Source organism: Manis pentadactyla, chromosome 13 (assembly GCF_030020395.1).
Source record: "Manis pentadactyla isolate mManPen7 chromosome 13, mManPen7.hap1, whole genome shotgun sequence".
Taxonomy (NCBI): Eukaryota; Metazoa; Chordata; class Mammalia; order Pholidota; family Manidae; genus Manis; species Manis pentadactyla.
In genome coordinates this window covers 1399107-1425960 of record NC_080031.1, presented here as the reverse complement: position 1 = coordinate 1425960, position 26854 = coordinate 1399107, and the positions used below count along the sequence as shown (strand labels likewise).

Here is a 26854-nt window from a genome sequence, read left to right as displayed (position 1 = left end):
GACGGGACAGGCTGCCTTGGCAAGTGGGCTCCAACCCCTGCCCTTAGCTGGGGAGCGTCCCGGCCCACCAGCTGTTACAGCGCCCGTCCCAACAAAGGGAGAACTAACGACAGCGGGATATTCCCTGGGGGGCACCGTGCACAGGCCATATGGGGTGCCCCCAAGGGGCCAAGGGCCAGGCTGTCCCCATGGTCCTGGGTAACCACAAGTTCCTGAGGACCCCCAACTTGCTCAGAAGTGGCCCTGCTGTCAGAAACCATTTGTTTTAGTCCAGATTTTTCCCTCACTGGTTTAAACCCATTTTCTCTGGTCTTGAAGATGAACGCTGGTGAACCTGAAGAACACAGACGGGCAGCCGGCAGTCTAAGCCCAGCTTGGTTTTTGCCCTGGGAGACGTAACAATGAGGCTCCTTCTCCACGTGACAAAATACACGTCCTCACTAGACTCCTCACCGGAGAGGCCAGGGCATCCCTTTTTGCTCCTTCTCGTTGCCCTTTTTTGTGGTAGATTTTCTGCTCAGCTGACAAGCAGCTGTCCCTGTAGGTGACCACGGGTCAGAAAATGCTCTAGTGTAACAAACAGATGCACTTTCAACACCATCAGGACCCTGAGCAACAGACCCTGAAGTGAGAAAAGTGGCCATGAGCTGACCACCGAGTCCGCAGCACGCGTCAGGCCCGTCAGCTGCGCTCTTTGCTGTGCCCGGCGCTGTCGGCGGGCCGGTCCCGCAGGCAGCCTGCTCTCCCCCTTCTACCCGGCCCGGCTCTAGGCTGAAGCCGGAACCATCTTCCCCACCCGGGTGGCATGAGACCTAATGCCGACCACAGAGAAGTAAGCAGCAGCCTCTCCTGACAAGAGGAACAGACCCAGCCAGCGCTGCCTGGGCTGCGGCAGCCCCACGTGCTCAGGAGGGAAGGCCAATAGGACAGAGGCCTGGACCCGACAGATTTAAGCCAATGAACCAGCTGTTGCCATCTTCAGTCTTTTTTTTATGTGAGAAACCAGACCAGCTTCTCTTGGTCAAATATTCTACAAATCTGCACTGAAGATGAGGCGCTGGGGCCCGTCGGGCCTGAGGAATCCCTGGGTCACACTCGCAGGAAGACAAGCAGAGGATCTGGGCTCATGGCTGCTTGACCCTAAAAACCTAGCACTTGCCACAAAGTGATACTGGGCCTCACCTGGTTCCTGTCAGTGCACATTTGTCCCTCCAACTTTGGAGAAAAGCATTTTGGGGGGAATGTGATTTGTGTGCCTCTCTCTCTGTGAGGGTCACGGGACCTGTGTGCAGCCCTGTCCTGCCTCAAACCATCTCGTTCCCCTTCGGAGAACACATTCTCTCTCTTTCTGGTTTAACTGGAGTGGACATTCACAAGAACAGGGGGCCTAAGGGTAGGAAGTGGAGGTGTCTTGGACTGTCTGAAGAGAGCAGGCAGCCGAAAGGGCCACTCTCCAAGACACTGGAAAAATTCAAATTGAAACTCAAGCAATTCAAAGATAGCTTGGGGGAAAGCGTATGGTAACTACAGCTCCATTTACCCAAAGAGACCAAAATCAATGGAAACACATGCGGTGGGGGTGCCAGGGAAATGACTGCCATCACCCGGGGACGGGACTCTGCCCCCAAGGCCTCTGCTGTGCACGCTGGGCTCCGGGGCTGGCAGGGCCTTTCCTGTGGGCCACGGAGGCTGCGCCTGGGCTGTGGCCATGGCGTCACACCTGCCCTGCCTCCACACCCCACAGGCTGCCTCACCCACACGGGGCTGGGGCTGACGCGCTCAGCCTGGTCCAGGAAAAAGATCTGGCTGCTTTTCTCACTGGGAACAGAGTAGGAGCCGGGCCTCGGGCGTGGAGGCAGCCGGGGGCTGTTCCCTCGGTCACTGGCCACAGCTTCTCCTGCCCCACCTGTGAAATGGGGTGACGTCGATTCTCCCGCCTGCCTGCCAGGCTGAGGGAAAATGAGGCAGTGAAAAAATCAGAAGCCGGCTCTGCTTTCAGATCATGCATGAGAGACGCATCGAGCAGCTGCTGTCATTGCTACTGTTGCTATTAGGCTGGACCACATGAAAATGCCAACATGCAACCTTTTTTTATATTAAAAATGGCAATTTCACATGTTCAAACTAGTAATCTTTAGACTGAAAAGCACAGAACAGAATCACTGTGGTTTGGGAACTTTCTTATGAAGTGTGCTTAGGAGGAGGCCCATTCTTCTCCTCCCATCTAAACCTACAAGCAATGGTGCTCAAGGTGTGTTTGGTTTACACTCACTTGCTCCAGAAAGGGCAGACAGCATCACCTCAACGGAAGGGGAGTCAGGACGGGGTGGGGGGCTGGCCAGGCAGAAGCACATGGCCCACGTCAAAGCCGGCCTCCCGTTTGGTTCTGGCTGCCCTCAGCCCCGCGGCAGTATCTGCAGGAGGGAACCGAGCCTCGGGGGGAGACGCCGTGGCCCTAAGTCAGGACAGGAGTCAGCCCCTAGGTCCTCAGGCATGAGAGCTCCCTCCAAAGGCTCCTCCAATCCTTCATGAAGTCGGCTGTGCCTCTTGGTCAGAGACGGGCGAAGGGACGCAGACAGCCCCCCCTTGCAGGAGGCAATCGGGCATGTGGCAGGGAGGGCCTGCCAGCAGAGCCTTACCGGGTCAGGTCAAGGTGGCTGACGATCAGGGCCCGCCCATGCTCTGTCTGGGTGAGCTGCAGCAGCAGGGCCAGGCTCTGCCACCGGACGGCCAGGACGCTGGAGGCCAAGAGCGTGGGCAGCAGTCCGCCAATGACGGGGTGTCCCACAAGCAGGCACTGGTTTTCCTCTGCAAGACACGGATGCCCGCCTTGTGCAGATGGTGATAGCAGCGGGACCAGCCCAGTCTCCCGTCCCAGTGGGAGGCCCAACTCTCCCCTCATCAGAGGCAGGACCCCGAGTGGAAGAGCAGGGACCTTAGACTGCCGGGCCTGCATGTCCAGGCGCCCGAGCCCAGTCACCCAGCACTCCTCAGTGTCCTCGGCAGTGAAAGGAGGAGGAGGGCCCACCAAACCCTTCCGGGAATCGACCGAGTTCCTGCAGGCACCAGCTCACAGGTGGTGCTCACCCGCCAGCTATCCCGTGGATCTTGTCACAGCTCTGTGGTGGGGGTATTTGGAGGTGTGAAGACAGCGAGGGAAATCAGCTTAACTGTGGACTATCTTTAGGCCATGCTTTCCATGCACTGGCCCAAGCACCCACTTCAGGGCTTTCCCGAAAGCTGGAAGCACACGAGAGCACACCGCCTCCCTAGATGGTGCACTTCTCCAGCGTGCAGGCCCTGGGTTGGCCCCCTTGCACCCAGTTCATTGTCCAACCAGGTGCATGAATCTGTCTGAGGGTGGGCAGAGGTCCAGGCTAGCGGGTGAGGCTATGTCTGAAACACAGCAGAGTTTATTTTGGGTTTATATTTTTTCTTATATTGGAAAAGTGGCTCACTGTAAACAACTGAAGTGACACAGGACTAGAAAGCTGGTAGTGAGTCCCCTGCCCTCAGACCTCTCGAGGTATAGCCCATTCCCCAAAGGAGCGATTCACGCCACCTATGCACGATGTTAAAGATCTGATGCCCCCTGCCCTGTGACTGGCTTCTTTCTCCCACTCAACATCTACTGCAGACTTAGGTCCACATCCTTGCTTCAAAGTGTTTCCTTGTTCCTTTAAAAAAAACTGCTTTGTATTTATTGAGTTGGACATACCAGGGTTTCATTGACCCGAGATACAGTCTGCCCACCACCTGCACAGAAGTCATGAGGCCCCATGAGCACCAAGCACCTGGGTGGCAGGGCCACGTGGTGTGCCCTGACTGTCCTTAACGGTGATTAGTGGTGACAACCCAGGCTTACCATTCCCACTGCACACTGCTTGCCAGAGCCTGAGAACAGACACACATACTGTCTCTTCCTCTGCATCTTTTGCTTCTGTGGACAAGCACCTAAAATGGACAAAGGAGACCAGTATTAAAATGGAAATCTGACTTGATCTTCTTTTCAGTGGGTTTTTGTTTCACTTCTAGACCCCTCAGACGTGGGCTTAAGAGAATAATTCTGTGACTCAGAGCTGCAGGCCCTCAGGCCCAAGGGGCTGCCAAGCCTGAGCTTAGAGCTCTGGGTGAGGATGCGGGCTGAGCACGTCAGGGCTGCATGGAGGGAGGGTGGTGAGCCGGGGCCACTGGTGATTGAGGGCCACACCACGACCGATGGCTGTGGTGGGCCAGCCGGCCACCGAGGGTCATGCACCTCCTCACACACGCAGATATGTCAGCCTGCATCAGTGTCCTAGGCTTCAGGAACTGTACCTGAACAACTGAACTAGAAATAAAATAATATATTTAGCAAACCACCTCCTACCAAATGGGCCTTTCTTCAGATGGAATTATAAATAGGATCAGCCAGGACCCAGCTGATCTCTTTCCTGACATGATTGGCAAACCCCAAGACAGGCAAAGAACACACAGAAATCTCCCAAAGATGGGAGGGAAAGCAGGAAGCAAGGCCATTTCTCCGGCTCTGAGGGGCATGGAGTCCCGAGAGGCTCTGCTGGCCTCTTCCGGGCAGCTGCTGACTGGTGGGACTCAAACAACCTGGGCTCGAAGCCAAGGGCGCTCACGGGGCAGCTCTGCGCCCATCAAGGGGTCCCTAATCTGTGAGGCCCTGGCCCCGAGCAGGGAGGTCCTGCCCGTGTGATCAGCGCCCCTCCCCGCTTTGAGGCTGGCTGTCTTCACAGACATCCCTACCTTCTTGTGACCTCATTCTCACCGATGATACTGAATCCATTGTGTATTCTAAATAAAGTACGTTCTGTGCCTGAAACAAATTCACAGAAAATCACGTCAGACTCCTGGACTGTCTGGCTGATGTCCAGCTCTAATGGAGCTGGTTGATCATAAGAAACCCAATACGGAGGTCACCGAATTAACAGTTTGGGCAGAAACAAAGACCTGCACATTCTGAGCCCTACACCTGTCATCAGCCACGTGATGGAGTGACGGGGGCAGGCCATCCTGTGCACAGGAGAGCTGCCTGGGCAGCCCCACGGGTGACAGCTCAGCTTTTGTGGCCTTTAGGGACTCCAGGGGCAGCCTACCCTCGGGGAAGAACCGGCATATCCATCTGTTCTGAAATCTTTATTTCGAAGCTGTTTCCAGGCTCTAGAGAGGAACCTATTATCTCCAAGAAAGTACTGACGGGTATCCGAGTACCTCCACTGTACAGTAAAGGGAAGTCAGAGACTCCATCTATCTGTACAAACATCCCATCGCTGAGGCACAAAGATGGTTCAAGCCCTGGTAGCAGAGTCCACAGGACCCGGTGAGAGAGAGCAGCGTGGCTCTCACTACAGGGGCCACAGCTGATGTCCGCTCTGAAACTGACGTCCTAGGCGGTCCTTAAGTGACGGGAGAGAACCTGGTGGTTTATCCTACAGGACTCCCCTACGGTTGGTGGGGGTGAAGTGTTGGGGTGTGGGGGGTGTCAGCGCCGACGGGGGGAGCCTGGGTGTGTGCCTGCCGTCTCTGAGTGTGCCGTGTGCGACACGAGTAGGTATATGTGAGCGCATGCTGTGTGCGTGCGGTGCGCGATGCAAGCGCATGGGGAATGAGGGTGTCGCGTGTTTGTGTCGCTGTGTGTGTGTGGTGTTTCTGTTGGGGTACCCACGCTCTGAAGAGAGGGTGGAGCTGGGCTGGGTGGGTGTACTTCTTGGGCGCTCCTGCTGTGGGCATTACAGTAGATCTTCAATCAATATTTGCGGGAGGAAGGGAGGCGGGGATTGTCTGCCCCCTGAGGGCACACACATCTCTGGCTTACGGTCCTGCATCAGGTCAGCCAGGATCTCAGTCCCCCCCGCGTAGAACAAGGGGTTCTGGTCCGGTTTGGAGAGAGCGTCCAGGAGACTCTTGGTCGTCACGGCTGTGCCCTTTCCTGAATCCAGGACTTCAAGGGCTTCCTTCTCTTGAAGGTCTGCTTTCTCCCGAAGATCTACTTGATTCAGGTAACCTAGCAAAGCAAGAGGGAAAAAACGCTGACACCCGTCACTGCGGCACAAGGAGTGGCCTCTGTTGAGGGAGGGAGGTCGAGAGATGTAGAGCACAAATTCAATTCAGTCTTGTCTTCAGCAGGGGAGATTCTATGCAGTCCACACCCAGAGTCTTAGGCCATCTTGGAGATTCACGGACAACATTATTCCCTGCCTAGAGGCTCTAAAGGAGACGGTGGACGAAGGGAGGAGGGCAGAGATTTGGTGGGAGAACAGAGGGAAGAGGAGGAGGCGGCCTGCTGACACAGGGAAGCAGACAGCGTGCGAGGCAAGGCTGGGCTTCGCGGCCAAGCGCGGAGGAAGCATGGCAGGCGCCGCAGGTCCAGGGCCCGAAGGGGAGTGGGATCAACACGGACGCCAGCAGCAAAAGGCTCACCTTCCACCTGTGTCTGCAGTTGGGGGTTTATTTCTGAGATTCTCTGGTAACACGCTCTAGCCTGGAAGATAGAGAGAAGGCCTTGGAGAGGGGCCGGGGGTAAAGACGGTTCTGAGAGGGGCACTGGGCGTCCCAGGGCCTGGCTTCTTCACTGTCTCCTCTCAGCCCCGCCTGCTCCAGCGCAGGGGGCAGGCATGGGGCGTCCACGTGCATCTGACATTTCGCTGAGACTCTGCTTCTCTGAGGCAATGGCTATTATTTCAAAATTCACCTTTTAAAGTGGTGCTGTCTGATACAGCCTCTGACGGAAAACCCCCAGTCCTGATCCCTGCGGACCACGCCTGGCTGGGATAGGAATAATCCTAAAGCAAACGGGAAACTTAGACGTGACATTTGCACTGAGAGAGCAGGCGGCTGCCCGCGAGATAGGCCACAGAAGGTGTGGAAATCATGAAGCCAGAGACACTGTCGACAGGGGCTTGGGCACAGGCCAGGAGAGCTGCCTGCCGGAGGCACTGCTGCAAACGTTCACTGGCCCCGTGAGTCGGCTGGAAAAGCCGGGAGTCGGGGCTCCCTCTGAGCAAACGTCTGGAGAGTTTCCGGAAAGAGAAAGATCCTGGCTCGCAGGCTGATGTGGGTTCAGGGCGGCAGGGTCCTCGGGACCTCAAGAGCCACCTGGGGCGTGACGTGACCAGGCCCGGAGAGGAAAAGCCTGGGAACAAACTGAACAAAACAGCAAGAGCAGCGCTGAGCTGCGCTGGATGCTCGGGGCTCCTCCAGAAGCTTCGGGTTAAGAACTGAAGGGAAAGCACCACAGTGAGACAGAGAAGTGCCACAGGACAGAGCGCACACACCAAACGGGGTGGCCGTGACCCCCACCGCATCCATGGGTTGAAACCCGACCCCAGTATGATGCTTTGGAGATGGGGACTTTGGGGGGTGATCAAGTCATGGGGGGGACCCCTCGTGAGTGAGATCAGTGCCCTTATCCAAGAGACCCCAGAGAGCCCCCTCACCCCGTCAGCTGCCCGCATACTGGGAAGCAGGCCCTCACCAGGCAGTGGATCTGGTGTCTAGATTGTGGACTTTCTAGCTCTCAGACTCTGAGAAATAAATGCTTCTTTGCTGAAGCCCTCTGGTCAATGGCATTGTGGTTTGTGCGCCCAGAGGAGTGGCACGGGGACCCCAGACCCGACTTCCTCTCACCCGAGAGCTCACCTATCGGCAGTTCCTCCAGGCCCCACCGTCAGCACGCAGCCAGTGTCCCCTCCCTTCCCAGCACCTCCCTCACCCCAACCTGGTCCAAGCCGCCACCCCTCAGAGAGCCTTCCGACCGGCCCCCTTCTTCCCTCGCCCAGATGTGCTCTCAGCATGGCGGGAGCTTCTGTAACACATGGGTCAGATCTCTTCCCTCCTTTACTCAAAATCCTCCCGGCTCTGCTGAGATGGTGCCAGCTCACGTAGAGGACAAGCCGGGTCCTTCAGAAGCCTGCCAGGCCCTGGGGGGCCCGCCCCGTGCACCCCACCACCTGCCCGACCTCATCTATCACTCCCCTCCTTGCCCGCTCCACTCTAGCTACCCCTGGTATCCAGAAAATACATAAAATACGTAGTACTGTCACTCAGTGTAGAAAGGCAACCTAATGAGTAGCTCTGCAAAGGATCTGAAGAGATACTTCTCCAGAGAAAATATACAAACGGCCAATAAGCACAGGAAAATATGCTCAACATTAGCCACCAGGGAAATACAAGTCACAACCACAAGGACACACCGTGCCACCCGCCCTGGGACGGCTACGCCCACAGACAACGACAAGCATCCAGATTCTTGGGTGGAGAACAGAAACACCCTCACCGCTCCTCCCAAGGTTATACGGTTACCACGGGGCCCGGCAGCCCCACTCCTCAGTACACACTCAAGAGCACTGCGAACACGTACACACAGATCTGTGCCTGCTGCTCACAGGGGCCCAAAGTGGGACGACCCAGTGGCATTACTGATGCATGGAAACAGTGTGGTGTGTCCATGCGGCAGAGTATTACTCAGCAAGCAAGGGACGGAGGCCGACATGCATCACACTGTGCATGAGGCTGCAGACACTCTCAGTGAGAGGCAGTCACACAAGACCACAGATTATGTAACCCCATGTACACGAGAAGGCTAGAATAGATTAGTGGTAGCTTAGGTTTGAGAGGGGCTGGAGGGAAAGGGGAGTGACTGCTAGTGGGTATAAGACTTTTGGTAGTTGACAAAAATGTTCCAAAATTGACTGTGGTGAGTGTGGTGCAACTCTGAATACATGAAAAACACCGAATCGTACACTTTCCACAGATGAATTGTTGGGAATGTGAATTCTCTCTCAATAAAGCTGCAATTAACAATATATGATACCTGGGTGTGTATATCTATCTATCTGCACGGTTGCTTCTGGGGGAAGAGATTACAAGGGAATTTTTTTCCATCTCTTTGCCTGTGTCTTTTCCCTCTGGAGACGCTCCTCCTGGGGCTGAACAAGCACTGACAGGAGATACTGCAGAAGGGTTCCTAAAGCCGGTGGGGCTGTGCTAGATGACACACAACATGCTCCCCAAGGCGCTAAGATCTACCCGGAAAACACTAAAAGGTGGATCGATATCCAATCACCTCGAGGAACGTGGCTTTCCTCTAAGACGACCTGAAGCCCCACTGTGGTCAAACATGCCGCCCACGTCCCTCTAAGAACTTACCCCACCGTAGTTCCTCAGGGCCAGGTGGGCTTTTCCCATGTGGAAATATGCTTTTGTGCATTTTTCATCACACTGCATGAAAGAGAATGGCTGATCAGATGTTTCAGAAGATCTGAGGTCATCAGCTCTCCTCTAGCCGCCCAGCGAGTAGAGTGAAAACAGCTTTGGTTCTCAGGACATCGACCAGAGTTGACAATTAAAACTTTTCTCTGCATCTGTGACCAAAATAATTGGTGCCTACAAAGGGCTTGGATGTGCAAATGAGTCATCAAACTGATTAATGATACTCACCAGTTTTCATTTCCACTTAAGGAGACCTCAATCAGGAAACAGACCAGAAGCCCTTAGATGAGAACAGCTCTTGACCTTGGCTGAACATCAGAGTCACCTGGGATGCTTATAAAAATCCTGAACCACACATCAATTAAATTATACTTTGGGGTAAGGCCCAGGCATCAATAACATTTTTAAGCTCTCCAGGTGATGTGAGTGTGCAGCCAAGCTTTATCAGTAAAGAGGAAAATTCACTATAGGTAAACAGCTGAAGTTACCATTACTTCTTAGTGGGCCTGGCAAATTTCCCTATAAACTAAAATAAACCACAACATATACATTGGGACCTTATATTCTTCTCACTTAAAATCAGGTGGGATGCCCCTTTGAAAGGCAGGATTCAGACTTTCAGCTGAGACTATACTGTTTGCACAGGAGGCTCTGCACCTGCCTGCCCCTAATCATTCTAACTCCAGAGGGAATGATTTGGCACAAAAATATAAACTATGATTTAAAGCATCCAGGTAATTAACTGAACCCCTTTTATGTACAGGGCATACCGCCAGGTCGAATGCCCTTCAGGGCTTGGATAAGAGGTTAGGCGTGTAACTCAGGGGTCTAGAAAGTCCTGGGGGGAATCCCTGGTCTGCTTCTCCCCTGACTCATAATCACGTCTCCGCCACGGGCTGCCACGAGGAGGAAACGCATGTAAAACGGGGCAGCACCAGGTGACACAACAGGAGGCGCCGTTGCTGCAGCTTCGACCCAGTCCACCACGTGGGAGGGAAACCTCACCTTCAGAGCCCAGTCGCAGTCCGCCAGCGCCTTCTGGTAGTCCCCGAGCTTTATATACGCCTGCATGGACACAAAGAGCTCATATTCCCACACAACTCTGCGGCAAGCAGTCTTCAGTTAACACGGAAAGGGCGCTGGCCGGTGGGAGGGGGATGAGAAGTGGCTGGGTCCTCCCCCTGTACAGTCAAGTCCCAGCAGGAACCGCAGGAACGCACACTGGGCAGCTGAGGGGAGTTTAACAAAGGACTAGTCATTTAACGTGACGTTCCCAAACAGATGAGGCAGAGCTTAGGAAGCTGACAGGGACGTCACAGAAACCCAAGGCTGGCGACAGTGGTACCATTATCACCGCTAGCGCTGAAGGGGCAGCAGGAGGGGCCGTCATCGACGCGGGAGAGGACAGCTTCACGGAGGGCGCAGCTGGACAGGGACGGGGGCCTGGGGCAGAGTCAGCACCCCAAGCCCACTCTCTCCTTCCTTCTGGCCTCACCGGCAGAACCCGAATGGAAGCTAGGAAGTCAAAGGGTCCGTCGGCAGAGACCAGACCCTTGGGAACAGGGCAGGGCAGAGAGGCAGCCGGAGAGGCCAAGGATGTACCCAGCACACTAACCACATCTACAAGGCCTCTGGAGTCTACCTGGCTGTGAATATTCCAGAAGGAAACCGAGTGATAAGGAATCAAAGCAATAGTAACAAGTGTTGGTGAGAATGTCAAGAAATCGACCCCTGACGCCCAGCTGGGGGTGTCAAATGCTGCAGCCACTTTGGAAGACAGTCTGGCAGCTCCTCAAGAGGGTAAACAGAGGGACCACACGGCCCAGCTGCTCCTGGGGGGATACCTGAGGGGACCCTAACGTGTGTTCACACAAACTTGTACAACAGATGTTCCCTGCAACAAAAGCCATAAAGTAGAAACAACTCAGATGTCCATCAACTGGTGAGTGGATAAATAAAATGTGGTCCATCCATACAATGGATTATTATTTGGCAATTAAAAGGACTGAAGTACATAATACATATTCATGAGTGCCCTTGAGAACATGTTGAATGAAAGAAGGCAGACACAAAGGGAAAAATATTATATGATTTCATGTATATGGAATGTCCAGCTAGGCAGATGTAGAGAGACAGAAAGTAGCTTAGAGGTTGCCCAGGGCTGGGGGGTACAGATGGGAGGATGGGGGTGGCTACTTGGAGAGTGTGGGGTTTCTTCTCAGGGGAACGACAGTGTCCTAAGCTGACTGTGGTGACGGTCGCTCCCCTCTGTGGACAGACTACAGCCTCTGACTTCCACCCTTGGACCCTTGGAGTGGGTGAACTGGGTGTTCTGTCATTTGTATCTGAATAAATCTGTCACCAAGAGCCATAGAAGGGAAAGTTGGGCCTCTCCCCTCACAAGCACAGCAAGATGGGCCACAGAAAGGACTTGCAGTCAGACTGTCACTACGAGCCCCCAGTGCCGAATGCTGGGGCACTCTTTCAGGATCCCCTAGAATGGGAGAAAATCTTGAAAAATCAAGAATCAACTCAGAATTCGGGGAGCTATTCAAACTACACTGGATTTAGTTCATGTATAGCTTCAGAGGACTGGGGGCACCTAAACAGGTGGAAGGCTGTGCCAGCACCCCAAGGGCCCCAGGCCCTTGGCACCACTGCTGGGCATGGCAGGCGGGCAGTGAGCTCCTGTCTAGTTGCACTAAGTGGACTCTTCTTTTGGACAGTTCCCTGGGCAGCAGCAATGATGACCCCACGGCACAACAGGAAAATCAGGCCCCAGGGGCACACGTGGCTCTCCCAGGGCCCCATCAGTCACCTGTAATAGGGCCATGCCATGTGTGGGTCTGCCTGTCACCAAAACTGCAAGGGCACTGTGACATTCTGATGAGACAGTTACAGGGAAAGCCACTATGGGGTCAGTGCTGTAACCCACGGAGCACCTGAGCATCGCACCCAAGTGAGGAGGGAGCAGGCGACAGCCAGCCCGGGCGCCTCTGCGGCGCGGCTCTGCACCAACAGAGACTCTGCTGTGACGTGCTGCCCTGGGTTGGATTCTGACTGAAGAGGCGGCTCTTGGGGCCGCTGTTCTGTAAGGCACATCCTCCCCCCCAGGCTGGGGCTTTCATTCCGAAGTCCCAGCATGTGAGGGGCAGCCAGTCTCCCAGACGCCGGCAGCATGACACTGTTATTCAGGACACACACAGACTCCAGAAAAGCCTGCACAGGCTTCAGCAATTTCTCTACACAACCTTTTTTTCTCTTTTGTTTTTCTTAAGGCTTAGATATAACACCCTATAACTTTCCCCTTCTATTTTGCTTTTCCACACTAAAAGGAGCTACTTTTCCAAATGGCAATTAAACCCCCGATTTATCTAAATTACACCAGTAATTGATCATAACATTAGCTCCAGGAGGAAAACAGTGATGAAAGGGTAGGTTTTGTCTCTAGCAAGCAGCAACACTCACTTCAGAGGTCCTTATTAAGTGTTTTCTAACTCTGCATGCAAACAGGGGAGAGATTTAAAAAACACTCAGTGGTTCACATGATCTGTAAGACCAGGCAGCACATTGTGCATTTATTTGCCTCTGAATAAGCTTTCTCTCTGGGTGGGAAAAACTGCTTGCCCAAAGCTTTTCCTTGCATTTGCTTATTTTTATCCACTGTCACTCTTAATGTGATTCTCCAGAACCAATCAAAGGGCTACTTAACCTTGAATACAGCAAAAATACAACTCATTTTGATGGATCAGGGTACAGGCCATCTGAGTTACAGAACACTAAACACAATTCAATTTCACTGCTTTCAAATAACTTCACAGTAACAAGAATGAACAGGTATCAGCAGGTAAAATGTTCTGGAGACCAAGTTTGGGAATAAATAAAATGGAACTGTAATTATTATTTTAATTGTTTGCATTTAAATATTTCTTTTGAAGTGTCAGGAGAAACCTAATTCCCTTAAATGGATTTATTATGCCTCCAGTGTTATGTAACCTAACAAAGATTTTTTGAACGCCTGTTATAAATAAAGAGTGAGGGGAAAGTATAAGGCAGTTTTTGCCCTCAAAAAGTCCATACAGTCTTGTTAGGGTGATAGTGTGCGCTGCTCAGTCAGCCTCTGGCCGTTTTACTTGGCTATTCACTCCCTTATGACACTTTTTCCTCACAAACGGGGCTGGGGAGAGGACACCTCCCCCTGCTGGACTTACCCAAACTGCTCAACTAATGAGGTTATGCTGGGCTTGGGTGTGTTTATCATTAAATCACTGCCACTTCCCAGACTTTCTGGCCTCCTCACATTCTGTTTCTTTTAACACTCCCTCAACAAAGCAGAGCAAGACATTCTTAGCCTGAGTTACAGAAATTGGAGCAGACGAGGTCTCTCCTGCCTTCTCTCCCTCTTGTAAATGACCTGGTGTCAAGTTCGTCTCACAGGGTGCTGCTGACATGTCCTCGCCTTCGGATGATCATGTCTGTGGCTCTGCAGCGCTTCAGGCCTGAGCCACACACAGTTCCCCACACTCAGCTCAAGTGCTTTGCAAAGGTAAGGAGGCCACCGGGAGCCTTTTCGTTTCAGCTGAGAACCATCAACCACGTTGCTTCTTTAAGCAGTAGGTAACAAGCATCCGGGTGGCGGATTTTACCTTGCATTCCAGGAAGCTGCACTTGTCCGTAATATAAAAAACTGAGGTATCAGGGACTTCAGAAACCCAAGATTTCTGAGGAAATGGCTCTAGGTGCACCAGCTATCCAGTCTACCCCAGTCCCAGAATCTCAAGTCAGGCAGGGAGTGATGTGAAGAGCATGAAATTAACAGGAGAGCGGCCCTGGGAAGTCCAGATTGCCAGCGCCCAGCAGCGGCAGACCACCAAGGTCTCACGGGGCGCTCATCCCACCAGGCCGGCCGCCAGGGACGCTGGAGCTGACCTGCGCTGTGGGGAGCTGGGGGTGCATAGCTCTCCCCAAGGCTCCCTCAAGCATTTCAAGTCGGCAGACTGAAACTGGAAACTGGCAAATGTTCCACATAAATCAGCTCACCCACAGCCCGGCAGAGCCAGCTGTCAAGGTCCACCAGGACACCGCGGGGCCAGCGGGGCCGGTGGTGCCCTGACTTCGCAAGCCGAGTGGCTAGGCTCCCGGAGAAGGCCCGGGGGACACCCAGCCCACTGACCTGGGCTCGGTTGGTGTACAGCACCCTCATGTCCTTCAGCTTCTCCAAACCCTCGCTGTAGCGCAGGACGGCCGATTCGTAGTCGCCTTTGGCAAACGCTTCGTTCCCCTTGTCCTTCAGGGCTAGGAGAATACGAGTCACACGGTGAGCGCTTCCCCACCGCCAGGAAAATGCCTCCAGATTTCATTCCCCTCCTTTCCACCTCGATTTTGAAGGATGCATCTTCCACCCATCCAAAGGCACTGCCATTTGTTTCTCTCTGTGACATTACAGGGTCTTCTAGGTAGTTTCTCAGGAAAAGTAAGTATTTCTGCCCTAAGGGTCAGAACCTCTGCAAGATTGCCACAAAAGACAAGTCTCTGCTTTCAATGTCTCCTAAAGAGGGTCAAGAGAACCGTTCAGATGGGCAAACGTACCACCGGGTGGTAGAAAATGCATGTTGAAAGCATTCTTCTGCTGTGTGTAACTTCCCCACCCACACGCTACCCTATCTTGCCCAGACACTACCCTATCTTTCTTCTCTATTTTTCTTCCCCCTTCTTATATCTTTGGAATCTTGTTTTCTTCTTTTTTACTCCTTCATCTACGCCGCAGCCACTGGCCCCTCCCCCACTGCCTGCTTCCCAGGCACTGTCGGTGCTGTTCACGGTCATCTGCTAAACCCACCCGTCTGCTTCAGGAGGAGGTTTTATTGGAGGCTGACTGGGGGCTGCGTCCCACTCCCTACTTTTGAGGACAGACCACCCATAGTTTCAGGTCCCACAGCCCCAGGCCCATCATGAACCCCCCACACCTCGCAAGGACCCTCCCAGCCACTGGAAGGTGGAGGCTGGCGGTTACCACAGGCCAAGGCTTGGTTCTCCCTTCTTCTCTGGGCACGCGCTTTTGCGTCCTTCTCCACAGATGCCAAGAAGGCTTCTAACAGCAGAGTAGTTACAAATATTAAAAAGAAAAAATCCAAATAGTATAATCAGCTCTTTAGCTCAAATTCAGAAGAAGGCTACTGTAGAGTTTTAGAGCCACATTTCTCATGCATACACATGTGTACGCGCACGCACACACACACACACACACATTCTGAGGCAACCAAAATGACATTTTCTTAATTTGACATTAAATGGTAGTCTGTGTGATGATGACTGTCTGTGCTTCAAATCTGAATTATGCCTTTTAAAAGTGTCTTTCTTTGAAGACAGACTTTTTTGTTCCATTTGGCATAATGAGCTTCTGAGCTGAGCAGCAAAAACTATCTGGATCCCTTGAGCAGCTAAGACAAACTGGATGTTACAGAATAACTGAATTCAGTTACAAAGATTGGCCAGGAGAAAACAGAGAAAAACATCTGACTGCTGTTCCCTCTGACCACTGGCAACAGAGTTGGGTGATCAGCAGGTGTTTGTCCATGGCTTGTTTGTAAGCCCAGACGCTATAATTTAAGGGTCTGGAAGCTATAATCAGTAAACACTGATCTTAAATAAATAATACCGGTTTGGAAGAGATGCCATACTTACCTGGGTTGATTTCATCTGCATCCTGCAGGGCACAGGTTATCATAAAAACAAAAAAACAAATCTCATAAACCACTCTGATTCATACATATACAGACCCAAAAGACAGATTAATTATAAGTGGGAACAGGGTCACTTCCTTTAGCCATCAGTACTGAAGGGTCCACAACTTAGGGAGCTTGCTTTAAATCAGGAGATCTGATAATAGCTACAACTGTTAGGGGATCAAGTGTGCAGAAGGAAGGGTGAGCAGGGTAAGGGACCCCAGTTGTGGCTGTATGAGTTGGAAATATGAGTTAGTAAAATATATTACTTTAACAATACAGCTTAGATATGGTCACAACCTCAGGTGGTGGAGAGGCCAAATTTTCATTAAAATAAACTCAAAGGTTTGTTTAAAGATGACTCAGAAACAGTGAGGAAAAAAATCAGAGTTTATACTTCTTTGTAGGAAATAAATCTGGTGAATCTAAAGAACAAAATGCTATTTGAGCCTCACCAGACAGCCTGAGATCAAACCACTGTAGCTACTCATAAAACTCCGGAATAGAAAAAGGGAACCTTTGCAGGCGCCTGTGGGAGACTGATCACGGTCCTGTTCAAGGTGGTCCTGCATCCGTCCTCCCCTCGGACTTTCTCTGTGGACAGCAGTCTCTTCTCTGTCTCGAGGACAGCTTTCTGTTGTACAACCGGGTCATCAGAATTCATGTCCTGAATTATACTGGCTAGAGGAGAAATCAGATAGGAATCATTCAAACAAGGTCTGCAAAGGGAAAGACACCATTTACTAGAAAGGATGGCGTAGAACATTCATGAGGAAGGACTTTCACTTTTCCAGCTTTACTGAGATATAATTGACATACAACATTGTGTGAGTTTAAGGAGCACAATGTGATGAATTGATACATGCATATATTGTGAAATGCTTCACCATAAGGTTAGTTAACACATCCACCTCCTCATATAAAATTTAGCTATTTTGTGTGATGAGAATATTTAAGAGTTACTCTCTTAGTGACTTTCAAGTATAAAATATTCACCACAGTCCCCATGCTGCCCATATCCCCAGAATTCATTCATCTTATGACTAGAAATTGGAACCCTCTAACATCTCCCCATTTCTTTTCTTCCCACTATTGAGAAATAAATTGACTTACATCCCTGTGTAAGTTAAAGGTACACAGTGTGACACAGACACCTGGGAAACTGGTCCTAACTCAAGGGTCTATCAGTGATGCCAGCCTGTATTAGGACTGTCATCCTATTATAATCCTAACACCATTCCAATGTGTGTTTTTTCCCCACACCACCAAGCAATCCCTGACACCAGCCAGGTGTCCTATAATTCAACTCATTTCTGACGCTATCTGCATGAAGACAGCATCACATCCCACGGGACAAGGCCTGTCTTATGAGACCGCCCAGCCCACCAAGCTCAGGTGCCAGTCACAGGCCCAGGCCATCACCCATGTTCCTGACTGAACGGCTGTGGGCTGGAGGTCCCCGTGCCTTCCTCCTCGGGCTGCATGCATTGCTAGAGCAGCTCACAGGACAGGATTCAGGACACAGTGTGCTCGCTAGATGGTCAGTTTGTTATAAAAGGACAGACTCAGAAAAGCCAGAGGGACAGAGGTGTAGGACGGGCACGCGGGAAGGGTATGGGGCTTCGGCGCTCTGAGCAGCCACCCCACCCAGGTCGCCGCGCGTCACCCTGACAGTTCTTCTAACGGCCCTCTGGTTTTCATGGACGTGCCGCCACCCAGGCATGAAGGGGTCGGAGGGCTGTCTGCCCAGTAACAGTGTTGTTCGCGCGGTTAAATCTTTGAAGATTCTATTGTCCTTTGGCTGCTTGGTATCGACCTGTCGTTACTGTGGACGGGTCTTTTCTTCACTGTAATTCTGTCAGGTTTTACTCCTGGATTTTAAAGAACTTTTCATCTTTTTGTGCTCTATAGATTTTAAAGCTATTTATCCAAAGTTTGCAATTTAGAATTTCTGTATCTTTCTTGTGAATTTTTCCTTTTAAATTGTAGCCTTTGCTTGAAAATCAGTTTGTCTGATATTAATATTCAGAATCTACTTTCCTTTGGATAGTATTTACCTGGTCAACATTTTTCCATCTTTAAAGTTTCAACTTTCCTGAGCCCTTGAGTTTAGGTGTGTCTGTTTTATACAGCACCATAGATGGAGTTCTAAAGATCCAGTCTGACAACCAGTTTAAACTGGAGATGAGTCTATTCGCTTTACCATGATTACTGACACAGTGTTTGGACTGATCGCTCCTGTGGTACACCCGCTGTCCACCCTGCTGTCCCCCCGTCCTGCCCCTCACTGGCTCCATGGAGTTCCCTTACCCCATTTACCCTGCACAAACTGGGATCACATGCTTTCCTGTTTATTCTGGTAACGGTAACCATGATCACTTTCACAAACATACTTAACAAATCTAAAGTTTGAGGTCAATTATGATTTATCCCGACTTTCTAGATGTTTGGTAATGGAAGGGACTTTAGGTTCTCTCAGCGGTAACACTGCACCAAGTGGGAGGCCCCACCTACTCGTCCACCTACTAGAATTGTTCCACCAAAGTTACAAATGATCTGCACTTGGAGATCACCTTTTAGACCTGGTTTTGATCAAACTCTCCAAAACTGCTGGCCATGCTGACCACGTGCTTCTCTGTGAAATGACCTTCGCCTCTGCTTCCATAACAAAATCCTTCTGGCTTTTCTCCTGCCTCGCTGGCCACTGCTTTGGGTCTCCTTTACTTGCCCAGGTCCTCTCCCGCCTACCTGTGAGGCTGTGGTGATCTTGGGTCCCTGCCCAGGCTGCCCCTCCTTTCTAGCCCTTCCTGTCCTCATCCGCGGCTCCAAGTACAAGCTATGCAGCAGCAACCTCCTCAGCTGACACCCCAGCCACCTCCCCGCTCCCAGGTTCGGGCTCGTAGCTCCCGCTGCCCCTGGACCGCGCACTGGGGCTGTCACTCTTCACAGTGGCCCCGCCCATCCTCGTTCCCTGAGACCGTTGCTCCTTCAAAGGTCCCCCACCTCAGCAGGCAGCCCGACCACCCCCGTCATTTGACACGAAACTCTCAGGACTCATTCTTGTCCATGCTCGCCCTCGGCCCTCAAGGCCGTCACACAAGTGTGTCAAGTAAACGGAAATAGAGCTCAGATCTGTGCACTTGTGTCCAGTCCCACGGCTACAGCCCTCAACTAGCCAGTCCTTATTCTAGGACCACTGAACAGCCCCTAACTGGTCTCTCGGCCGCCGTTCTCTCCTCCCCTCCCGTCTGTACGTGTGGCCGGAGTGACTTCTCTGAGGCGTGAACCCTGTCTCCCTGCTGCTCTGGGAGGGCCCCACTGCCCTCAGGGCGAACGTGATTCCTCGTGGCTTCCGAGGCCCTCCCTGAGCTGGCCTTTCCAGACTCGGCTGGGGCGCTTCTCTCCTGATCCCTTCTCTCCAGCCACACAGAGCTTCACATTCTGCCAGCTTCTCAGGAGCTCTGCACTCTCGTTTCACTTGCGGCCTTCCCGCCCACCTCCTCGCGCCCAGAACCCTCCCCTGGCCTCCCCCATGCCAGCTCCCGCTCACTCACCAGATTTTTACTTAAATCTCATTCTTCGAGGAAGCCTTAGTAAACTGCAGTGGTGGACTGAATTATGCACCCCGCATCCAGATGTTCAGGCCCTAACCCCCAGTTTGACATATTTGGAGATAGGGCCTTTAAAGACTCAATCAAGGTTAAACAGGTCATGTGGGTGGGGCTGTAGGCCACTTGGATTGGTGTCCTTCTAAGAGGAGGCAGAGACACCAGGGATGCGCGCACACAGAGAAAAGGCCGTGTGAGGACGGGGAGAAGATGGAGGCCTGCAAGCCGAGGGGTGCTCAAGAGACAGCAGCCCTGCTCACACCCTGACCTAGGCCTTCCCCCTAGAACTGTGAGAAAATAAACATCTGCTTCAACCAGCCAGTGTGCAGTGTCTTGTTCTGGCAGCCCAGACAGACTCATCTGACTCCCTAAACTGAGCCGGCTTCCCTTGCACTTTGCACATCTCTTGTATCACACATCACACTTAAAATTACTTTCCCAAGGGGCTGTAGAGGATATGAAGGACGGTAATTCTTGTGTATCGCTTCTGTGGTCTCCAGGGCCTAGCAGTACTCAGTACGTAGCAAGGGCATCTACACAAGTGCTTACGTGAATCCAAATTATAAGTGAAATGATAAATTCAGCTCCTTAGCAGCACCAGCCACATGTAACTACTGGTTACCACAGAGGACAGTGCGGACGGAGAAAGTCCCATCACCACAGCCAGTGTGACCGGGCGGCGCTGGTACGAATGCCGAGTGAGCCTGAGCGTGAAGGAGAGTCAGCCCGGCCCAGGGAGCCGGGGGAGCGGGCGTGGGGGCCGGGGGGCTGGCGGCTGCTCCTGTGAGGTGAGGAGAAGGGCAGGGAGGGCAGAGGTCCTGGTGAGAGCTTGAGAGCTATTGTGACTAGAGAGAGGAGGCAAGCAGAGAGAGTCTGGGTCGGATCTGCATTTGAGACACATTACCCTGTGGGGAGCACAGGCCTGGAGGCAGGAGGGACAGTCAGGGGTGGTGACAGAGTCTGGGTAAGAGAGCCAGGGCCAAGGGAGGGGGGGAGAGGACGGGGCCGGGGACAGAGGCCAGACTTGATGACTGGCCCACTTCCGAGCAGAGGGCTGGGAGGAGTCCGACGGGGCGTGTGGATTTCTGGGTGGTGGTGCCACCAAGGGGAAGGCAGAGGAAGCAGGTTTATTTGGAAAGTGGACAGACAGGTGAAGAGACAATCGGTCCGATTTGGACACACAAAGTGTGGTGTTTGAGGGCTACAGGGGGTGTGACCCAGGGCATAGAGGCTGGGGCTCCGAGAAGGCTGGCGGCAACTGAGACGTGGGGGCCCTCGGCAAACAGGTGGTACTTAAAACCGTGCGCTTGGACTAGACTGCTCGAAGACGGGGGAGCAGTGGGCCAAGGCCAGACGCCACAGAGCATTCGGGGAAGCACAGAGAGGAGGTCCACTGTGGACACAAAGAACTCGTATGGATACATCCTCTATCAAGTTACCCCGACTCTGTTTAAGACCATTGCCTGGACCCAGGCAGCCTGCTGGAAGCAGAGGGTCAGCAGAGCCCGTTTGACACGTGAGGCTTGCCTGGTCGCTGGCTGGCTTGTTTCTGTCATCAAACAAGGCCCTGAAGTTGGAACAGGACATGGCTGCTTTGGAACCTCTTGGATGTGACCTGTGGGATCAGAGTACGTCCTTCGAGATCCTACCTGTCTGAACTGGGAGAGGGTTTTCTGCCTGCAGGAAGAGAGACAGGGTCACGACAACCGTGAGCTGTCCATGTAATCTGATGGACCCGGAGGGAAAGCCACTTGGTTTTGCCTCAGCGGCTCAAAGACAGCAATGGCTCTGCCCTAAAACAAGAGGGACCCCAGCTGACCAACGGGACTCCTGAGTGGTCACCAAGGAGAGAGCGAGGCACCCTGGCAACGGGGAGACAGCAGCTCCCTTTGACCTGACTCCGCATGGAAGGGGACAAAACATGGAGGACAGCTGCCAGCTTGAATTCGGTCTGAATGTCAACAGCTTCCCTGATGCCAATTAGCAGCCAGAAAGTACAATCCCTGGGCTCTAATATGACTTGCTTCTCAATACGCTTTCTGTTTAATTTCAATTACATTTTTTCATAGAGCCGTAAACCTGTCAGGCAGCCCAGGCACTGACTTAGAGTAATCATTTCTCTTTTTAGTAGCTCCACCTCTCTAAAGTAGAATTTAATTTGTTTATGATTTACTGGTACTTACTGATTTCATCCACGTTTTTAAGAAATTTCTCTAAGTCTCTCTCTTGATCACCAGCCATCGTAAACCAGAATCCCTGAGGGAGGCAGCATAAATGATGAAAGTTAAGAATAACAAACCACTAAAAAATTCGTCAGGCTTATTAGCCTTCTTTAACCAAGCCAAGTGATTATTTTTAAGGCAGATTTGTGCTTATGACTGTCAAGAATAACAGCAGGGGGATCATTTCACTCTGACCGCTGTGAAGGCCGAGGGACACTCATTAGCCGGGGCGATACTTCCGTGGAGACCCAGGCCCCCCTCCACTGGGGAAACACCGCAATTGTTCCGCCAAAGCCCAGATCACCGGGCGACTCAGGGACCTGGGCGGAGACCGGGAGGCGGGCAGCTGGCAGGCGGCTGGCTCAGAGGACGCCAGCCCCTGACTTTGATCATGACCCTGCCAGGCTGGCCCAGCTGGATGCTCACACCTGGCTAGGTAACAGGTAATCAGAAATGGGGCAATTTGCACTTAATGCCCCAACTCGTTTAAAATATAAGCCTCTGGCTCGCTCCTGGGGAGTGAAGAGAAGCGGCCCGCTGGCTGAACTCGACGGCAGTGCACCACGGCACCTCTCTTGGTACTTTAGACTCGACACCTCCGGGTCGGAGGGAGGGAGGGCGTCGTGGTGTGCCCACCTGTTCCCAAAGGTCAAGCACAGACCCCAGATCCGTCCAAAAACTTGTTACTGCGTTTCTGAGTCGGTAACCCTGGAAGGTGCCCAGCCAGGCGTCGGGGAAGCCCTGCACACGGCCCGAGGGACGCCAGTGTAGCAGCGCGGCCGGGGACGCGCCTGCGCCTGGGAATCTGCAACAGGCCGCGAACAGGCCGCACGGAGCACGGGGGGTGCGCGCTCGGCGGCAGTCCCGCCCCGGGGCCTCGCGCTTCCCCCGAGACGGTAACTCGGCGGGCGCCCCCGGGGACGCGGTACCTGGCGCGCAGCGACTGGACACCGGGGCACCGCCAACCACAGCACCGCAGGGCCGGGGCCGGAGCCCGGGGCAACTGCCGCGACAGGACGCGAAACCCGGCGCAGGGACGCCGCGCGCTGCACCCGGCGGAGCCCCGCGGGCCGCGAAAGGCGGCGACCGCGCCGTTGCCCGGCAACCGCCACAGCGTCCCCCGGCCCGGGCCTGCCCGGAGCTCCCCGCGCAGCCCATCCCGCCCCACCTGCCGGGACCAAGACAGCGTCCCTTCCTCGGCTCCGACGGCCAGAGCAGGACGGGCCCAGGACGGACTCCGAGCCCGCCCGCCGCACTGACCTGAGGGACCCCCGTGGACGGGAAATGGCGGCTGCGGGCGGCGGGGACGTTGTGGGCGTGGCCACTGGGGCTAGGGGGCGGGGACAGGGCGGGGCCGGGCGGGGCGGGTCCGCGGGTGGGCGCGGCCGTGCCCTCTACCTCTAGCTCCAAGCGCGCCCCTAAATTCCTTTTAGAGCTGCGGGCGGGGATACCTGTGCGGCGCCCGGTTACCTGTGCCGACCTGGGAGGAAGGGCAGGGACGCAAAACAGGGAATTTGGGCTGAGACGGAAGGGGCGAGCGGGCAGCGACCGGCTGCGGAGAGAGGCGGAAGCAAAGGGGACGGCACGGGCCGTCGGGAAGGAGCCTGGTACGGACCCGGGAGGGCAGGGGGCCAAGCGGGCTGCGGCCCAGAGAGCGAAAGGAAGGGGTGTGATGAAGCAGGGCCAGGCACGCAGGCTTTTAGGAGGCTCTGGGTCTTCGTCCTAAGTACCATGGGCGGTTTTCAGGGGTGTTAGTAGAAGAGTGACAAGCTTAGATTTTTTTTTTTTAAAGAATCCTACCTGCAGTGTGGAGCATGATCTGGAAGGAGGCAAGAGGGACACTGTGGGAGGTAAGTTAGGAGGTGTTGGCAGTGGGTATTGGTAGGGGGAATAGAGAGGATTAGATGAATTTCAGGTATATTTTGGAGGGAGAATTGACATCAGGGAAATAGCCACAGTGGCATTCGGGTTCTGGCTTGGGCCAGAATGGGCTCTTCCTTGGCTGAGGTAGAGAAGTTTGGAGGTTTGGCATAGTTAGTTCAAGATGCTGATGAATTATTCAAGTGTAGATGTTGAATAAATTGATAATTATCCCTTAATATTTATTCTCCTCTTCTTCAGATGCCCCAGTTTTCAGCAAGGTGCAAGGCAACTGCCATAGACTGTATTTCCCAGCTTCCCTTACACAAAACTAAGCTTTGGCCAATTAGGTGTGAGCAGAAGTAGTTGGTGATACCTCTGGAAAGTGCGCTGATAAAGGATTCCCTTCTCCTTATCTCTTCTCCTGATTGGCTGGAATGTAGACAGATGGCTGGAGCCAGATGGGCCATTTTGGGCCGCGAGGTGGAAGCAGGGCATGGGATGGAAAGCCTCAAGGTACAGGAGTCTGGTGCCCAGTGATCGTGGAGTTCCCCATACGGCCTTCGGACTTCTTAACTCCACGTTTCTACGTGGGAGAGCAGTTTAGTCTCAGTAATGTGGGGTTCTGGGACTGTAAAGACTTGCATGTTGTTTAAGTCACAGTTCTGTTGGGTTTTCTGTCACTTGCACCCAAGCCTAATGTTAATTGATATGGAAGGCACTATTCATTAATTCAGCTCACATTTTTTTAAAGTTGGTATCTAATTTTTGTCATCACAAGCCCAAATAGTCCAAGTAATGTTATGCTGGCATAATGGAAATATTGATATTTAAAAATAAAACACATCAATATTTAAATATATTTTAAACACCAGAGCAATTTAATTCTAAACATTGAGATCACACTGTTAAGAAGCACATGAATAATGGTTTCTTGATGTCAGAAGTTATTTTTTCCTCCTTGAAGTCGTATTTCCAGTCTGCACCCTCAGAATACCATCCTAGTAGAGGATTTTATGCTTGAGTGCCTGTTACTGACCAGCCCATCGTAATTCTCTGCCACAGAAACACCAGCAGGTATTGCTGGAGTGTTCGCTTTAGCCAGAGACCATACCACAAGCCAGGTGCGTGGCCCCTGCCCTCAATGAACTCACAGTCTAAAGCCAGATAAACAAATAAGGATCAAGCAGTTTGAGGACAGTGACTCTTCAGCGCTTAAGGAAGGGGAAGGATGAGGAGGACATGGCATGAGGTGAGCCCCACAGGAATCAGCATTTATGTAGCCAATGTGGAAGCTGAGAGCTCCAGGTACAGGGGACAGAACGGGCCAGCTTAGAGGCAGGACATGTTGCGCCACGTGTGAGAAAGCAGAAAGTTTAAGCGAAGGTGGTGAGAGATGAGCCTGGGGCTGTGGAGGGAGGCACAGGAGGAGTGCAGAGCGAGGCAGGGCCTGGGCGGGAGGCGGGGGAGATACCTGTGCGGGAGGGGCAGCTCCTGGGCCAAGCTCAGAACAGCAGAGTAACAACCCTCCGCAGCCGCAGACACCGGTGGCATCCAAAGAAGTCACTTCTGTCTTGATGTCTCCTACACGGATCTCTGTCAAGTCCTAACCCTATAAATCCAACAGGCTAGCTAGGCAAGGAATCCCTTGGGAGTGGGAGTTTTGTTTGGTTTTGCCTTATTCCGAGCACCTGGCGCTGAGCCAGTGCTAAATCAGGACACGCTGATTCAGTGAGGCCATCTCCTGGTCTGCGTGGAGGAAGGATCAAATCCATTATTCCAGATGGAAAAGGAATAAGGGTGTTTATAGTTGCCCAGTCTTCCCAGAGAGATCCACCCTAGAGGACCAACACTGTTGCTGTCCCGAAATACACTTTAGGGCAAATCTTGTACTTGACTGGTCGATTATTGTAAAATGTCAAAAATCCTCGTAGGCCCTGAGGTCACTGGGCTTCCCACAAAGATTCCAGTTTTCCTCCGTCCAGCCACACGGAGGGGCTCAGTTCCCGTTGCCAGGTGCTTGCTTTGTTTAGTGTGGCCAGGGAAGACGCGCACGGGGCAGAAGCCTCTGGGAGCCGCGTGTGACTCACCATACGGGGCCGGGCCTTCCCCGGCCCCAGCAATCAGGGCAGGGGCCGTGGCTGCCTGACCCCGAGTGAGGGGACACGGACCGGGGACACCTTTGTACCGCTGGTGGGCATGCAGCGTGAATGGACAACGGGCCTTCCATGTCTTGGCCTGTTGTGATGCAGCCCAGGGTCTAATGGACACTCAGAGTGTTGGCCTCACTTGCTACAGTGGCCAAATCCAGGGTGTGCCCGTGGGTATGATCGCCCTTACACTGTGCCACCCGCTGTGCCAGGCAGCCTGCATCTTCACACATGGCAGACACCCAGAGAAAACGGGCCCTGAAAACAGGTGACTCAAATTTCAAAGCTGTTCCTCCCAGGGAACCTTTATGGCTCCTCCTGTCCTGGTTGCTACTTCCGCGCTTCCTGCCTCCCTGTGTGGTACTCAGATTTTACTTTTGCTTTATGTCCTCAATAAAAACTGGAGAACGCTTGGGCACCTTCCCCGGGATGGTAAATCTGAGACTCGGGGATTTATTATAAGCCATCGCTCCTCCGTTTTACTCGGCTCTGCCTTTTATGTAGACAATTCCCTTTCTTTGCCTTTTCTCATCAGTCATACTTTACAAGAAAGATAAAGAAGAAAAATAAATTTCCTTTTCCCACAACAACAGCATGAGGAATAAAGAGAGCCCACCTTTGCCTGCCGGTGATTTAAAGGGGGAGGAGCCCGGAGGGATTCAGCACCGTCTCTTCCCTCCTGAAGGGATTTTAAAACCAACGTTGATTCTTTCCCCAAACACATGTCCTTTCATTTTAAAAAAGGTAGCTAAGACTCTTGCCTACTGGACCCATCTTTGTTCTTTAGTTCCCATCTTACTATGAATGAAGAAACAATTCCAGGACCTAGTCCCAGACGGAGTCTGTGTGCCCACACAGGGCAGGAGTCATCCTTGAAATTTCAATGGGCGACCAGCAACCCACCAGCATTAACAGCGGCCATGGCAACAGTGATGATGTCGGCGGGGGGAGGGGGGGGGCTCAGTCTCCGATATGCATCATCTAACTTAAATCTGTCAGCAGCCCTACGAGTTTCATTCCTGTTCCACAGATGAAAACATGCAGTCGGGGGGCTGCCAAGCTGTGAACCC

General features: G+C 52.9%; 1 protein-coding gene and 1 long non-coding RNA gene across 4 annotated transcripts in view; one reads left to right on the top strand and one right to left on the bottom strand.

The window, feature by feature from the left end:
* TTC12 (tetratricopeptide repeat domain 12) overlaps positions 1–23086 on the bottom strand; it is a 34229-nt gene extending 11143 nt beyond the window's left edge. The window contains exons 1-13 of one of the 2 annotated variants that reach the window (XM_036919777.2): positions 23035–23086; positions 21736–21808; positions 16462–16625; positions 15904–15925; positions 15233–15310; positions 14393–14514; positions 10225–10284; positions 9157–9228; positions 6430–6490; positions 5825–6013; positions 4756–4825; positions 3866–3954; positions 2640–2808 (exon numbers count right to left, since the gene is read on the bottom strand). In XM_036919777.2, the coding sequence (XP_036775672.2) occupies positions 2640–2808; positions 3866–3954; positions 4756–4825; positions 5825–6013; positions 6430–6490; positions 9157–9228; positions 10225–10284; positions 14393–14514; positions 15233–15310; positions 15904–15925; positions 16462–16625; positions 21736–21793 (1154 nt within the window). In that variant the 5' untranslated portion in view covers positions 21794–21808; positions 23035–23086. Of the gene's footprint in view, positions 1–2639; positions 2809–3865; positions 3955–4755; positions 4826–5824; positions 6014–6429; positions 6491–9156; positions 9229–10224; positions 10285–14392; positions 14515–15232; positions 15311–15903; positions 15926–16461; positions 16626–21735; positions 21809–22942 lie in introns of both variants that reach the window. The other variant, XM_036919776.2, reaches the window with a different exon arrangement.
* Positions 23087–23192: 106 nt separating this feature from the next.
* Positions 23193–24496, top strand: LOC118929586 (uncharacterized). Of its 2 annotated transcripts, none has more exons than XR_008993390.1 (2): positions 23193–23381; positions 23896–24496. It is a non-coding gene; the product is annotated as an uncharacterized LOC118929586 (long non-coding RNA). The 2 variants fall into 2 exon arrangements; XR_008993391.1 differs by lacking the exon at positions 23193–23381 and adding an exon at positions 23563–23624.
* Positions 24497–26854: the final 2358 nt, after the last annotated feature.